Genomic DNA, 16,808 nt, shown 5'->3' with positions numbered 1-16,808 from the left:
ATAAACACGGCTAAACACTCACGTATATACGTCCGGTGGCGGCACCGACTAGTTTCGAGCCCATCGGGGGCCCTTCATCAGGATGAGTGGCACTGGTATTATTTCGCGGACGCGGCCCGTCGCTCACTAGTCGGTGCCGCCACCGGACGTATATACGTGAGTGTTTAGCCGTGTTTATATATCAGTTTAAATCAAAGTTTATTAAAAGATCGTTTTTCACATTTTAACTCTCAAACCATCAACCAAATTGTCTATTTAAGTTCGTATATACTTCGTTTAAATTTGTATTGAGTTGTTTTTGTCAGAGTTTGATAAATATTCGAATCGAATATTTATGATTTGTTCGGCAGTCGAATATTTACGATTTATTGCGATCGCAGGCAGTTTGTCGAACGTATAAACCTTCACTGTACTCATTTGCCTTCACTCCGAATAAATGGCACACCATATATCAAATGACAGATCAAAGAAATCATAAACATGATATAGGGTGTTTAATTTTTTTTTTTAAATTTCAATTGCGAGTAAAGGTGATTTAATGGACGAGTCTCCCATAAACCCCTTTTTACCTACAGGAATATCCTTTTGAGATCCCCCTACTTCCTACTAGTAGAAGGCTACCTTCATTTTAACACAGTGTTCACGAGCATTTAATTCCCGAGGTTTTTGTATACAAAACTTAACATCGGAAGCTTATATCTGTTTTACGTTTTTCTTACAAAGCGAGCGATAACAGAATTAGATCACACGCCTCTCGTAAATAATAAATTGATTATACCGTAGATAAAGCTCAAGGATAACACCCATACTGGAAATAGGTTCCGAAGAAAATATTCTTTAGTATGAATATGAAAACATTTTATCCATTATGTTATTCTCTTTAACAAAAGATTCTTTCTGAACGGGATGATGATGATATAAGCAAAAAAGTAATCAGATTGAATGTGGATGGCTACAAGGGTAGGGGAAGACCAAAAAAAGTATGGAATGACTGTGTGAAAGAGGATATGCGCAAGAAGGGGGTAGACTCGGATATGAAGGCTGATAGAGATGTATGGAGGAGTAGTACATACTGTGCCGACCCTCGATAGGGATAAGGGCAGGTTGATGATGATAAGATTCTTTCTGAAAAATTATACAAAAAAACTATATAGAATAGATGTTTCAAAATTTGTTGGATATTTTTATGCCATTCTTAAGAATAAAACAACTACGTAAAACATTTCTGGTAAGATCTTTGAAAAAATTAATTGGTTTTGGTATAGAGCGATTTTAATGTGTTGGAATAAAACCAACAACCGTTATAATAAGAAGGAATATTTTGTAAAAATTTTCTATAGTTAATTCAATTTGTATGCTCGTATTTTCATATCTTTGTTTGTGTATTTTTAATACTAATGAAAGCTACGATTTATCTTACTAATATTATAAATGCGAATGTTTAGATGGATTAATGTTTGTTTCAAGGTATCTCCGGATCAGCTCAACGGATCTCGCTGAAATTTGGCTTAAATGTAAACCATAGTCTGGAAGAACACAGCCTAGTTTTCTTTTTAATTTCGTGTGAACGGAGTCGCGAGCGATAGCTAGTTTAATATAATAGTTCCATCCATTTTTGCGTTTATAAAAATAGTGGTCTTTATTAAAGACATAAAAAGGAATATCGAAAATTTTATAATATTCGCTTATGTTTCAATTTTATGATTCTCTTTGATTTCTATCGCTGATTTAATGAAGTGAAACTTTGTCAAGTGGACATTTTTTAGTTTTACTGGATTATTTGAAACACCGATTGCAGATTAAAGATCCCAAAATAGAAAAAAAATTGCTTCTTTTTCAAACATTTATGACTTCTTATCACAGAATTTTATTATGATCAAAAATCTTTATAATATTATAAATACAAATGTTTGGATGGATGTTTGTTTAAAGGTATATCGAGAAAAGCTGTATAGATCTTGAAATTTGGCATAAACGTAGAACATAGCTTGGAAGAACACTTAGACTTCCAACTATTTTTTTTATACAGCACGGACGGAGTCATGGGAGATAGCTAGTTAAGGAATAAATCCTTAATGATTATCTTATACCAACAAAAATCTTATATCGCTACCAGAAAATAAGGCTCCCTAGATACAGTTCTTTTTTTAAACGGTCTTATTTTGCTTCATCATCATCCTCATTGTAAGCCTGGATTCGTCCACTGCTATACATTTTTGCTTACTATTGTTCTATTAAAAGAGAGAAATCTCACGATTTTTTACGCATTGTGGATAAGACTTTGATTGGCATCCCTAATGATTGTGATTATGGATGTGCCTATTCCGTTTTTTAAGAAGGGAATGTAACAATTTATGGATAGATTATATAACTTTTCTTACTTAATATAACGCACATTTTATTATAAATTAAGTTTATATATATATATATACAAGAATTCCTCATTTAAAGATATAAAATTGTCCAATAATACTGATAAACGTAAAAATATAATTAATCTTATAAACGATAACAGTTTCGTGACATAAATATCAGATAGACAGAAATTATTTTCGGACGATAAAGTTTTAACGACTTCAAATTATTAATTGGCTTAACAAACAAATTAATGACAGTTCACTTTGTTAATCAATTATTGTCGTGATTAATAAATAAAATATAACCATATCTATATCAAACAAGACAGGCCTGAAGTGGAAGCAATTCCGCGTTTCGTCTGATGAGTGTGTGTCCCGGAAGCCCAATTTAGTCCTCTTTCCTTCCCACCCTTTTGCTTATAAGGGGAGGATGGGAAGTGGAAGTGGACTTTCCGGATGAGAGGATGCATGGGAAGGGAAAATATTTTCTCTCTGTGCATCCTCTCCTCCGTCGATTAAAGATAGGCAACGCATATGCTCACTTCACTCTTTCACTTCGCTATTTCAGCGATTTCAGGTGGCCTCTCGCTCGTTTGCCACCTTATTTTATAAAAAAAAATCCAGAGAGGAATGCTTTATGCATACGCGGTAGTTATGTGGGATTCTCCTCCATAGCGGAGGCATACCCACCAAACCTCTCTGTTCCTCCAACGCATCGGGACGGGGCCACGGTCACGCTTTCGCTTTCGTCCGCGATCATCTATATGAAACCTGTAATTTACTGAATTGTTAACTAAATAGTTTTATACTCACATTGTATATGTGATTTCTAGCATGCACATTTTTTGAACATGTTGCCACCTAAAATCGCTGATACCGCGACCATTGCCCATAGGTGTATGCACAGAAAGAGAATACTATCCCTTCCCAGGCATCTCCTCATCCGCAAAATCCAATTCCACTTGCCATCCTTTCTTTATAAGAAAATAAGTGGAAAGGGAAAGAGGTTAAACGAGGCTCAGGCTAAGCGCCATCTGCGCTCGGCCACATCAAGCCAGGTGAAGCTGTAAATGCCTCTTCAAGGCAAACAGTGACTACTCAGTCACAAAAAAAGGGAAAGAGAACTAAACTTACACTTCCGAGACGCAAAATTCAAATTAAAAAAATCATTATTACTATTTATTAAGAGTTTAAATCTAAAGAAATTCTTTTTCAGATTAATTGAAAGAATTGTATTGACCTTTTAATACGAGTAGCATATCTCCTAATATGTGTTTATTTGTCGAGTGGACGTCAACTAAAGGTCACGACACATACGGCTTCAAATCAAGAAAACTACAGAGTAGAAAACTAGAAACTATGTTCTCAAGACATTGTGCATTAACATGAGATTATTTTTTTAAATTATTAATTTAAAACATTTACAGTTTTGTGCTGTGTAAATATTAACTGTTGGTTTCAGAGATCTTAATCTCTGTCTAAAACTTATCATTCCTGTCATTATCATTGGTAAAACAGAGATAACGATATATTTAATTTTTGGACTCAAAAACCCACTATTAGTGCCATTAAAAGTAAAATAAAACATAGTTCACTTTAGATTTTTTTATTTTAATTATATAGTATATAACAAATAAGTATATAATTATTATAGAGCTAACTAGAGAAACAAATTATTACTTAATTCTGAATGTACATAATGAGTTTTTTAACTCTTCTAGTTTAATGGTCATGTTACAAAGTAAAATACATGAAAACACGACCTTTGTAAGTGTAAAAACGTGTCATCACTTAAAATAATATTTACAAAAGGGTTATCTCGCGTGTTTATATTTGAAAATGTGACAGTTTTATTATAATCACCTTTGTACAGATAATAAGGAAAATATCCCGGAATTATAATTTTCATATATTTTAAATTAAATACACTTCCATAGAATAAAAAGGTTTTTCTAGGTTACCGTAAAATGATTATCAACAGATGTCGCGATGAGCAGGAACATTGGAACCCTAAGTTATCGTCGAAGTTCGAACTCGTCGAAAAATAAGTTCAAAAGGTTGAAAGAAAAAAATATTTAATATCGAAATAAAAAATTAAATATTGATTATTAAAATAACCTGGCGTACGTTATTATTTCTAAAACATAAAAATATATGGCCGTCCATGAGATAATTCTAAAACGAATTGCTTGTTTAAGTTTTAAAACGAAAAACTTTGCGATTTGGCATGAACTATAATAGTTAGGAGCTTGAGACAACTGGGCTATAGCCAAATGATATCTTACTTTATGTTAGTTGTTTCAATTTGCAAAACGATCATATTTTAATATAAATACTAACACGTATGTAATTTGTTTCTATGTCATGGATTTTGTAAAGCACAGCAGAAGATGATTCATTAAGAAATTAACCTAGTATTTTGCAAATTATTATTTTTTTATATCATAAAGTGTCAAACGAGCAAGCGGCCACCTGATGCGGAGCGGACACAATCGCTGAAATAGCGAAGTGACCATTGACATACGCAATTGCATATGCGTTTGCCTACCTTTAATCGACGGAGGAGAGGATGCACAGAAAGAAAATATTTTCCCTTTCCATGGATCCTCTCATCCGGAAAGTCCAATTCCACTTTCCATTCTTTCCTTTTAAGAAAAAGGGTGGGAAGGGAAAGAGGACTAAATTAGGCCTTCGGGACGCACACTCTACAGACGAAACGCGGAATTGCTTCCACTTGGCGCCTGTCTTCTGTGTGGTCGTGGTATTTCACCAGGCGAGCCGGGCCAATTCGTGCGAAGATGTTAAAGCGGGCTCTACCACTGGGGAAAATAATAAGTTCTCTTTTTTTCCGTTTCTCTTTTGTTTATTTCTGTTCTATCAACCTTTTTAAATGTTATTTCAGACCGTTACTTGTATGAAGTTATCCATATGAATTACGAAAATCCTAAACAATAAAACGTATGTAGCTAGTTAATTTATAAATGCAAGCAAAGTTCATCTAAATGTCTCAAATAAAGAAATGACTAAATAAAAAACTACTTTTACATCATATGCCAGTTCATTTTAACATCTAACAAACGCTGCAGTTTTGGTAATTATTCTGCTTGACAGCGCACAACTCACACTGCATTTATGGCGGGCTACAAATATTCTAGTCTTTGTCTCGCAAAATTACTCGCATGTAAAATGAATATTTTTTATTTAAGTATGCTAGAAATTTCTCTAAAGTCGTAGTCTACATGTATGTAATAAAATAACCCAACTTATGATATAACTATAAATTCATTTTAGGGTTCCGTACCACATAGGAAAAACACGGAACCCTCATTAAAACAAAACTATGTCGTTTTGTATATTCAAATAGTAACTTTAATATGTCTTATAATAAAACAGTACGCAGCATCTGGGAACGATAAAGGCACCTGATCCCTTACCAAGCAATATTTTAATGTGCAATATAATCTGCAATTTGTATATTAAATTTGGTGAGGAATATTTCAGTTCATTGACTCCTCTCAAATTATACCACATTATGTGTACTTTAAGATAGAGCGTCGATGGCTCAGGAGTCAAGCACTTGACTTGCAATCTGCAGGTCCTGGATTCGAATCCCACCATGTACCAATGTGTTTTTCGATTTCCGATTTACATATGTACATTTATCCGACGTTATTACGGTGAAGGAAAACATCGTGACATATCCTGCACATATCTGAGAAGAAATTCAGAGATATGTGTGAAGTCAACCAACCCGCACTTGGCCAGCTTGGTCGACTATGGCCTAGTCACCCCTAACTTAGGGTAGGCTCCGAGCCCCTCAGTGGGGACATATAGTAAGCTGATGATGATATTAAACCTTTTGCTATGACTTATGATGAAAAAACGGAACCCTTATAGGATCACTTTTTTTGTGAAATTCTCAAATTTCTTCAAAATGATTTAGTTGTAATGTCGCATGTCGGGTTCAGCTGGTTTAGTATAAATTTTGTATATTCACAAATAGACTTGGAAAGGAATACGATGAAAATGTCAATTAGCCGAAAATAAAGATTCAATTAAGAGAGGAAAAGTTTTGAATCACGGGAGAGATGTTTTAATGACCTGTAGCGATACTTCAATCGCCAATTCAAAGTGATCGCTTAATTTTCGAAAAGGAAGAATGTCACTTGAAAATGTCACAATTTTAATAGCCAAAGTTTTAATTAACTTGAAAATTTAGTTTCAGACTTCTAAATAAGTTAAGCAACTTTATACTAGAAACATGAAAGTGTTCATACTTAAGTAATTATTTTTCATTAAAAACTAAGTAACATAATGATTTTGAAACTTAGAAAAAATAGATTTTATAACTTTTGCAACATTTTTCGCTACATTAAATAACTGATAAAGTTGCGTACTATCAACTATATCCTATTTTTAATCTGTAAGACATTTGACATTAGTAAAATGACATTTCGTGTGTTGCCAGCATTTTGCGCCCCTTAAATAATTCTATCCCGGATGTGCACTACGGAATAAATTGTAAATAACATTAACAAATAATAATATTAGAGAGCGTCGATGGCTCAGGGGTTTAAGAACTTGACTTGCAATCTGCAGGTTCTGGGTTCGAATCCCGCCATGTACCAATGTGTTTTTCGATTTCCGATTTACATATATACATTTATCCGACGTCCTTACAGTGAAGGAAAACATCGTGATGCAACCAACACATATCTGAGAAGAAATTCAAAGATGTGTGAAGTTAGCACTTAGCGTGGTTGACTATGGCCTAATCACCCTTAACTTAGGGTAGGGTAGGTATATTGAGATGACGCTGAATAATATTAAAAACTGCAATAATTTAGGCTGTTTTGAAAGTAAAATACTGACATTTTTATTTTTATTTTGACATTTGCATCTTTTAATCTAATCTTGCTAATTAAAAAATAGAGTAATATAAAATAATTTCTATTCTGTATCGAGTACCACAGATATTTCTTAATATCTAAGTTTTTTTTCTGTCGCTAGGTGTGTTTTTTTTTGTTTTTTTTTACGTCGCATTTTAAAATTGGCTACAGATAATCAGAACTTTAATTAAATGTCAACTCTCCGACACGCGAATGTGCATTTAAAAGTCCATGATTTTTGTAAAAGCTATCAGCGTGCATGCAAATACTGAGAACATGTATTGGGTTAATTAAATATTGTATATCCAATAATTCCGACTAAAATTTTAAGTAAAACATAAAATATTTGATTCTAGTTTTAGTATACAAAACATAGGAATAAATCCAATTTTCTTTTGTAGCTAACAGTTTAATTGGTAGTTTTTTAATTACCCTGATTGTATTAACAATAGTGAGATAAATACAGTGGTAATTAAAGACAATAATCAACATCTAAGTATTGGAGTATTTATTAATTTTTACATTCCAGCTTACCACAAGGATTAGTCGAAGATATCTTACACTTTATTCGTAGTCGGCACCGACTATTCCGCTCGAAACTAGTCGGTGCCGACAACATGAAGTGTAAATGAGTGTTACAGTTTTTATATTTAGAATAATTTCTCTCGAAAGTTAAAAAAATCGTTGGAAAGACCTTTTTTAAAATATCTCACTGACAATAAGATTAATCTATACTAATATTATAAAGCGGATGACTTTGTTTAAACGCGCTAATTTCAGGAACTACTGGTCCGATTGGAAAAAATATTTTTTGTCGGATAGTCCATTTATAGTAGAAAGCTTTAGGTTATATAACATTACGCTGCGATCAATAGTTTTGTTTCTAATTCCGCGCGGACGGAGTCTCGGGCGACAGCTAGTTTTGTCATAATTGGTAACGTAAACAAAATTCAAATGATATCATTTCTTTTGTAACTAATTTATACCATTGTAGCATTAATCGTGTCTGTAGAGTTGTGATCGGTGTCGTCAAACTGTATTAACACCAACTCGTATGTTACCACTGCGCCTGCCATCTGAAATAACCATAGAATGTATTGAGCAATTCTTTAAATAACCAAATGAACGCTATAAAGAGAATCGTAAAGTCTTTAATAAATTATTTAAAAAGATGTGTGTAACATTCTTTTGTTGTGTTCTTTATTCTTTCTATAACTTTTATACAACTGAATAATAACTTAGGAAAACTCGAAGTAATTTGTATGTACTTATTTCAGTTCTATCAAAAGCCTAAAGAAGGAGAAAATTACCTGTAAAAGTAGCGATTTGGTTAGAAAAAAGAATCCCATTCCGCTTAAAGCAACGTAGTCTTTACTTAATTGATATTGAAGCCTTTCGATCTGCAATCACAGATTCTTTGATGGAAAATATTTTTAAAATATTTTTTTTTGTGTTTAAAAATATTAGCAGATTTGTGTAAAAGTACTAATATTTCTTTAACCATTCCAAATAAACTGTAATCTTGTGCTAGGATATGGTTTACGACAATAGTCGAATGGCGGGATTCGAACCCCCGACCTAGTGATCGGAAATTCCTACCCTTAACCATTAGGCTATTGACGCTTCATATCACGCGCATATTGAAATAGATGTACTAATTTTGGGTGTATCTTAAACAATCCAAATCAAATATAATATTACTATCAGACTAATATTTTAAATGCAAATGTTTGGATGGATGGATGTTTATTTGAAGTTATGTCCAGAAAGGTTCAATGGATCCCACTGAAATTTTGCATAGATGTGGAATATCTAGAAGAACACATAGGCTACTAATCAATTTATTTTTAATTCCGCGCGGATGGAGTCGCGGGCGACAGCTAGTTCGTTTAATATGAATTGTATCACATCCTTACGTGAATGTGAAGGTATATCAGTAGGAGTGAGCCTAAAAACAACACTCTTTGTATAATATGTTATATATTTCCTGTTTCTTGCTAATGTTATGTTTTTATGTGTTATTTCTTTATAATTATTTTTGTGCTGTTTTTGCTTATTGTGTTGTGATGATGAAATGATTAAATGTTTTTTTTTTAAGAAATTGATGGATTTTCTAAATAATGATATTATTAAGAAAGGAGTGAAAACGGAAATGATAAATTGATTTGAAATACCAAACCTGTCATGTCTTATATAAAGTGAGAAGTATGCAGGGGCTGATATTTTATTTAGGGATTATATTATTTACCTCTAAATTATAATCTTCTGTAGGATACTCAAAAATATAGGGCAGTGCACCTTTGGAGCTGACATTAACATCGGCGGCGGAGAGTACCACCAGCGTGGTCCGAAGACACAGCCAAATAAACGATGATAAGTAGTACATTTGTGTTAAGGCAGTATCCGTCATTCCCTGACTAAAAAAATACTTTCATTTAGTACCAATATCTTAATTATATAACATTTTCTATTTTTTTGGCGTCCTAAAAATCTTGCTAGTGTACGACAAGTTTTAGGAGAAAAGTAAATTTCACGATCTTAGAAAATTAAGTTTGTTTTAGAACGCTTATCTTACTAATATTATTAATGCGAATGTTTGTATGTATGCATGTATGTATGGTTGGATGGAAAGATAGATGTTTCTTAAAAGGTATCTGCAGACCGGCTCTACGGATTTTGATAAAAGGCATAGATGTAGAACATAGTCTGAAAAAACACATGGGCAACTTATTAAGTTATTTTTTTAATTCCGCGCAAAAGGAGTCGCGTGCGAATACCAGTATTTTAATAACTTACCTGATCCCTAAAAACAACTGCAAACATGTAAAATAAAAATTACAAGAGTTTGATAGAAGTATGAGAGTTCCGATTTTGTCGTTCACTTTCCTTACGAGCGTCGCTTGTTTTACATACGCCTCTCTGATTTTACGCCACGTAAATATTTCAACTGTATCTGCATTCTGAAATTTAACTTTTTAAAAATTCCTGGATAGGGGAAAACAAAATCGACAGATTGTAATAGTTATAAATATTTTTAATCACAGTAATATTCAACATGTTTTGGACTATAATTTCATGACTGCAAAAATTTTAAAAGTAATTTGTGATATATTAAAGTCATTCATTCCGCACTAGGCGTAATTGACACAATTGCAATCACACCTAATTTAAGGTAGACTACAGCTCTCGGTGTAAACAATTTTTGGGATTCCAGGAATCGTCCTGAAATATCGATTTTTTTTGGTGCAAATTACAAATCATCACCCTTAACTTAGGATAGGATTGGGGACCGAGGAGCTCGGAGCCTATCAACCAACCATAGTGAGCTGATGATGATGATGAAATTACAAATGACAAAAGCAGGCATTTTTTTAATAAGTGATGATAAAATTTTCAATACCTTAGAGACTGCTTCCTTCTTATTCTTAGCACAATAACTTGCAACATAAGAATTTATTCTACGATATCTCGATGCTAATCCCAAAGTTATAAGAACTAGTAGTAGATCTTGAAAGTTCCACAAAATAGTCGCGACTGTACTTAAAACAATTAATAATATTGCAACTGAAATTGAATAATCAGCTGCAAAACAAAAGTTTTACTTATATGAACGTCGAATTAAAAGCAAATAAGTATGGTAAACAAATTGAACGAAGCGGTTACTAGTTCTGCTTCTTATTGTACTTTATCTTGTACGTCTAAAATATGTGTCCGTAATGTTTATTCAATTTTAGAATTAAAATACGAATTACACAGTAAGTTTCCACTGTAGTCAGTCTGTACTAAGTCACCCTATTAATTTTTAAATAAACAGAGATATCGTTATGTTTAGTATCTATTTTTTCAATGATAACCAACGTATACTAACTTGGCTGTAATAAAAATCCATGAGACACTAGAATGTATCTCTTCAGCAAATGTGAAGGTGGACAATCCAATCCAATGACTGCTAGCACACTCATAGTGTGTTCAGCTGTAATAAACATACATCACTTATGTTGGGTTTCTAAGACTAAAATCCCCATTTAAAGTATAATGTTATATCTGTTTTGTCAAAGATAAACATGGATGACGATATGTTTCATACCGAGGTTTTGATATCTGAAACCCACTGTTATTCACGATAACTTTCGCTTATTATTTCTGGTAACAGATTTGTAATAGGTCTCTCAGGCACGTTTGCATGTTTTCTTGTAACTTAATTGATGATTTTGGCGTGTCGTAGAGTCGAATTTTATTTGGTTCGAATTCTTTCCTGTAATGTTATATTGAACATGCAGTTGGGTTTATTGCGTGCCGTAATTTTAAAAATATTTCTTACCTAAACCACAAATGATAAAAAACATTTGTACTGCAATCATCTTCTTCTCTAAGTATTCATCTCTTGGTATCCGATTTGTTATAGAATGTTCTATTATTATCCAGTAATCCGATATCTTTTCCCAAGAACTTGATATTCTCCAAGTCAATATCAGCGATAGAACAGCATTAGCGTAGAGTGTTGCACCCGCCAACCGCGCTGTCACGCTTCCTTTACAAAATAATCGATTGTTTAACATTAACTCAAATATTTAAGCAATTAGTGACTCAATATAGGTAGCGGAGGGTTCACTTGACTATACTAGAGTAAAATAGAAGTTTGGGTTCCAATCACGTGATGTACCAATGTATTTTTCAATGTTTAAATTCAACATTCTTACGTGAAACTGCACATGTCAATATATTGAAAAGATTACCACGTGTGTGTGTGCGTGTGTGTGTGTACACAATCAATCCAATCTCGGACAGCATTACTCTAAGCCTTATCGTCGCTAAAACCTCTAAGGGGTAAATATGCGGGCTGACGACGATAGATTATTCTTTATATTAATTTCAAAGTAATCAATCACAATCAATGTACGTAAGTGACTAAAACTAAAATTCTGGTATTGTGGATGTCCATGTGTGTTTCCGCCGCTCGTTTACCCCCTTTCTTATAAAAAAAAAACAAAAAAAAACTATAACGGAACGATAGAACTGAAAGACTGTATCAGTACTTACTATGTCCTGTTGTGCTAACCGCCCAGCCTGCGAGTGCTTTTACTACTTTCCATATGGAGCCAATCTCGACTACAGTTAGACAAAGTAGTAGTACAACACCCCATAGCTTCCAGTAATAATTACAGGAGCCTGTGATCCCAAAAAATCGCGCGCAGCGAAATATCTGCTGCATTATTGTTAAGAACTCCTTGATAAAAAAAAAATTGATCGGGTTAGAATAGGATACTATACTATGACTAATAATAAATAAAGCGTCGATGGCTCAGGAGTTAAGCACTTGACTTTTAATCTGCAGGTCCTGGGTTCGAATCCCGCCGTGTATTAATATGTTTTTCGTATGTAAACATATGTACATTTATCAGACGTTCTTACGATAAAGGAAAACATCGCGATAAAACGTAGCGTGGTTGTCTATGACCTAGTCGCCCTTGACTTAGCGGCGTCTCCGAACCCTTAGTGGGGGCATATAGTGAGCTGATGATGAATAAATATACTTACATCACGAGGTTGTTGTATGTGAAAGACGTCGTCATTTCTAAAATTTACTTTCTTAATTGTTTTAGGCATAATTTAACGTTATTACAAAAACTCAACTAACAAGCTACAGTTCGTTTGATTTATGGTAGTTTAGTTGCAAGTGATTTGCAGAGTAAAAACATTATTTCAGTCTTTTCAATTTATAGTATTTAATCGTTCCTAACATGTAGGAAATTGATAATTATACACTGATATTTATTGACTTTCAAACTTCCAGCTTAAGCTGATCTCTTTCCATTACAAACAACAAAATATTCCCATGTTATAATAACATATTTTTAAAAGAAAAAGCTAGAATTTCCTGCATTAATAATGTTACTATAAACGCAGTCTTTTTGTGTTTATTTTTATTTATTAATCATAGTTTATTTTCCAAAAGGTAATAAATCTGCTCGTTGATGAGTTAATTTATAAATAATAAAATTAATAAGTCTTAAGTCTTTTATGTGTTCTTCACACAATTCCAAACGTTTTTGTAGGAATTGCCTAAAACTTCGTAAAGTAATAAATCGTACACACGTTAGATTAAGATGTCAAGTTATGCTGGTCTATTGTGAGCCGCTTAAAGCACGCGATTCAAACATTTACACAAAAAACTCAATATAAGTTTGATTTTCACTTGATCAATTTAGAACTGTATATCGTATTCATCGTATTTGTGTAAAAATCTTTAAAAGTGCTAAAAATATATTAAAGAATTATTATCGGAAAAAAATTAAATTTAAACTTCGAATTATGATTTTAAATTGTTTAGTGATATTATCCATGCCGATTGAAAACATAATAGATGGTAAAGTTAAAGCCTTAAAAAAATATAATAAAAAAAATTAAAAAGTTCAAATATATATTTAATATTTGAAAGTGTTTCGAAAAGAGAATAGCGAAAAGCATACATGTTCTTGTTCCTTTTAGCATTCAATATTTGTGAAACAATACAGAAGATCTCTTTGATTTGAGAACATCACAGAACTTGTTTGAACATCGATCTTTGAACATTGGAGCATGGAGATAGCATGATTTTAAAGTTAAATGTCATCATGTCAGCCACATGTCGCCCACTGCAGAGCGTAGGTCCAAATCGCCACGATGACCTGGTCCTGTGTTGCCCTCATCCAAAGTAGACCCAAGATACATTAAGTGAATCACATTACAAATAGTAATACTAATAATTTTAGTAAAATATTGGCAAAAAGCAAAAAAAAAAACATTTTTTAAATCAAAAGTAATAAAAAAAATTGTAAAATATAATTGGTTGATTTATTATTATTTAAGAGTAAGATCATACGATTAGTTTCCTTACAAATTTTCATTAAAATTCTGGTCTCTCGCCAATTACCGTCATCTAGAGATAAAAGGGAATTTCTTTCTTAATTTTGACCAAAGTATAATTCCGCTTCGTAATTACCAAAGTGAAATGGTTTCTCGAGAAAACGACTTTGCTTAAATTTGGAAAAGTTTAGTAACCACCACGATGTCGGCTAAACCGTTTTAAATTATTCAAATTAATCAAAAAGAAAGAGAAATCATATTAAAAATCAAATTTTTAAAAAATAAGCTCACATTTGATTTATGTCGAATATATTTTCATTTATAGTCATCGCCATTTGTTAATTTCAATGCACATTCAATCTATACATTTTTTCAATTGAACAATAAAAACTAATCAAAATGATTACTCATCATCGCACTGTTAATTTTAAAATGCAATTTATATCGTAATTTTACTGTGCATATTTTACAACTTAAAGCTTTCAACTAATGGCATGTCTAGACATTCGAGTGTTACTTGCAAAGTTATCGAAACGACCGTGTCTTAAAAATATACAAAGTTGAAAACTTACTTTAAGGTCTATGCAATCTCAATTATTTTGTATTTTAACTAATACCAAAAGTTTAAATATGTTTTTAAAAGATCCCATCGACCTTTTTTTTATATGTTTACTTATTCATCACCATCAGCTCACTATATGTCCCCACCGAGGCGCTCGTAGCCTACCCTAAGTTAAGGGTGATTAGGCCATAGTCAGCCATACTGGCCCAGTGCGGGTTGGTTGACTTCACACATATCCTTAAATTTATTATCAGATATGTGCAGGTTGCATCACAGTGTTTTCCTTAGCCGTGAGATCTTCGGATAAATGTACATACGTAAATCCGAAATCGAAAAACACATAAGTAAATGGCGGAATTCGAACCCAGGACCTGCAGATTGCAAGTCAAGTGCTTGACCCCAGAGCAACTGACGCTCTCTTTACTTATTAGAACAGAATAAAAGGAGTTTTATAAAAACAAACGAATGCGAAAACGAACAAACGATTCTTTACCACTCTAACTTCCAAATTATGATCTACTTTTGTTAGGGAAACTAATTAAAATGTGCTAATTAACCTTTTAACCGTATTGTAATAATGGAAATATGAATCTGCAACAATAAAAAAATATGAACAGTATATTTTGCTATCTAGGTTAGGCCTTATAAACAGTTGAATAACATAGTTAACATTTGGAGACTGAATCTAACACACTATGATCTATTTAATTATGCGATACCACATCAGTCTGAGACATCGCTCTGAACGCGGTCTGTAACTAGACCCCGTCTCGGTACGCCATAAATTATTAGGCGTTTTCAATGTTACTCCAACAAATTCACTCCAGCGGTTACACTGAATTAATTCGTTTGAATTTCCGACTCCGATGCTGTATAATTTTGTAAGATTTATGAACGTCTTATAATCGTAGGCTAGGAAATATTTATGTGTATCATTTCACAAGAGAAAAGCTAGATAATATAAATAATTGGTATGACGTTATTACTTTGTAAGACCACTCTCACACTAGACATGTTCACTGGAATACGATATTTAAAAAACCTCATTTATACATTAGGTTTTAAAAAAATGTTGCCTAGTCAAGGAGTTAAGTTTTTTTTATATCATAAGGTGGATAACGAGCGAACTGCCACCTGAAATCGCTGAAATAGCGAAGTGACCGTTGCCCATAGACATACGCAATTGCATATGCGCTGCCTAACTTTAATCGATGGAGGAGGGGATGCACAGAAAATGTTTCCCTTCCATCCTTTCCTTATAAGAAAAAGGGTGGGAAGGGAAGAGGACTAAATTGGGCCTCCGGGACGCACACTCATCAGACTGTACGCGGAATAGCTTCCACTTCACGCCTGTCTTCTGTGTGTTCGTGGTATTTCACCGGGTGAACCGGGACAATTCGTGCGAAGATGTTAAAGTGGGCTCTACTACTGTTACATAATACAATTTTCTTGACTAGGAAAGAAATCTAACATAACCCTTTCCCCTAACAGTTTTCCCTCTAATCTAATAAACGCCCCTGACATTAATTAAAAGAGAAAACCGAATGTGCAACCACATTTCGTAAACACTACTTTTGTAACTCACATATTCTAGAATATACAAGATACGCAACATATTCAATTACGAAGTTATAACCGCAATATATTTACGTTAAAATCTTTTTGGAAAGTTAAATTGCTTCCTTGCGTCAAAATATCCATAATCCAATCTTGATGGACGATTTCTTATAAAAGAATTTGACAAATCGCTTTTTTAAATTCATAACTTTTGTAATAATTGTCCAAAACATCTGAACATACGATATTGTAAATAATATGTTACCAGTAATAATTAATGTTGAGAAAATAAAACATATTTTTTTCTCAATTAAAATAAAAGTTTTTTTTTCGTTTTTAATAAAACCTTATATTTTAGTATTTTAACATTTACGTCAGTAATCTTGCATTTATTTTCTTCTTCTGCTTCTTACAGTGTAATTGTCCCAGTCTAGAGCAAGACGAAACTCTTTGACTGACTATCCATTCTCATACGATTTGTAGCCATGACTTTCCCTTTTGTCGAGATTTAAAAGTATTAACTATAAATGCGCAGGTTACATGAAGTTTCATTAACATTCCTCGCAATGCAATTAACACCTACAGCAGTCAACAAGC

The 16,808-nt window shown here is 33.0% G+C and overlaps 1 protein-coding gene across 1 annotated transcript; it reads right to left on the bottom strand.

The window, feature by feature from the left end:
* Positions 1-8,226: 8,226 nt before the first annotated feature.
* On the bottom strand, positions 8,227-12,853 carry LOC106118109 (gustatory receptor for sugar taste 64a-like). The gene is made up of 9 exons (XM_013312664.1): positions 12,785-12,853; positions 12,287-12,473; positions 11,568-11,777; positions 11,115-11,219; positions 10,647-10,828; positions 10,043-10,206; positions 9,495-9,663; positions 8,557-8,646; positions 8,227-8,322 (listed from the first exon to the last, which is right to left on the bottom strand). The coding sequence occupies exons 1-9, from the start codon at positions 12,851-12,853 to the stop codon at positions 8,227-8,229; spliced, it is 1,272 nt and encodes a 423-aa protein (XP_013168118.1).
* Between the last annotated feature and the right edge of the window lie 3,955 nt (positions 12,854-16,808).

The sequence above is a fragment of the Papilio xuthus genome, unplaced genomic scaffold (assembly GCF_000836235.2).
Source record: "Papilio xuthus unplaced genomic scaffold, Pxut_1.1 DF827597.1, whole genome shotgun sequence".
Taxonomy (NCBI): Eukaryota; Metazoa; Arthropoda; class Insecta; order Lepidoptera; family Papilionidae; genus Papilio; species Papilio xuthus.
Note: the sequence above shows the minus strand (reverse complement) of the source record. Positions and strands in the feature narration are given on the sequence as shown.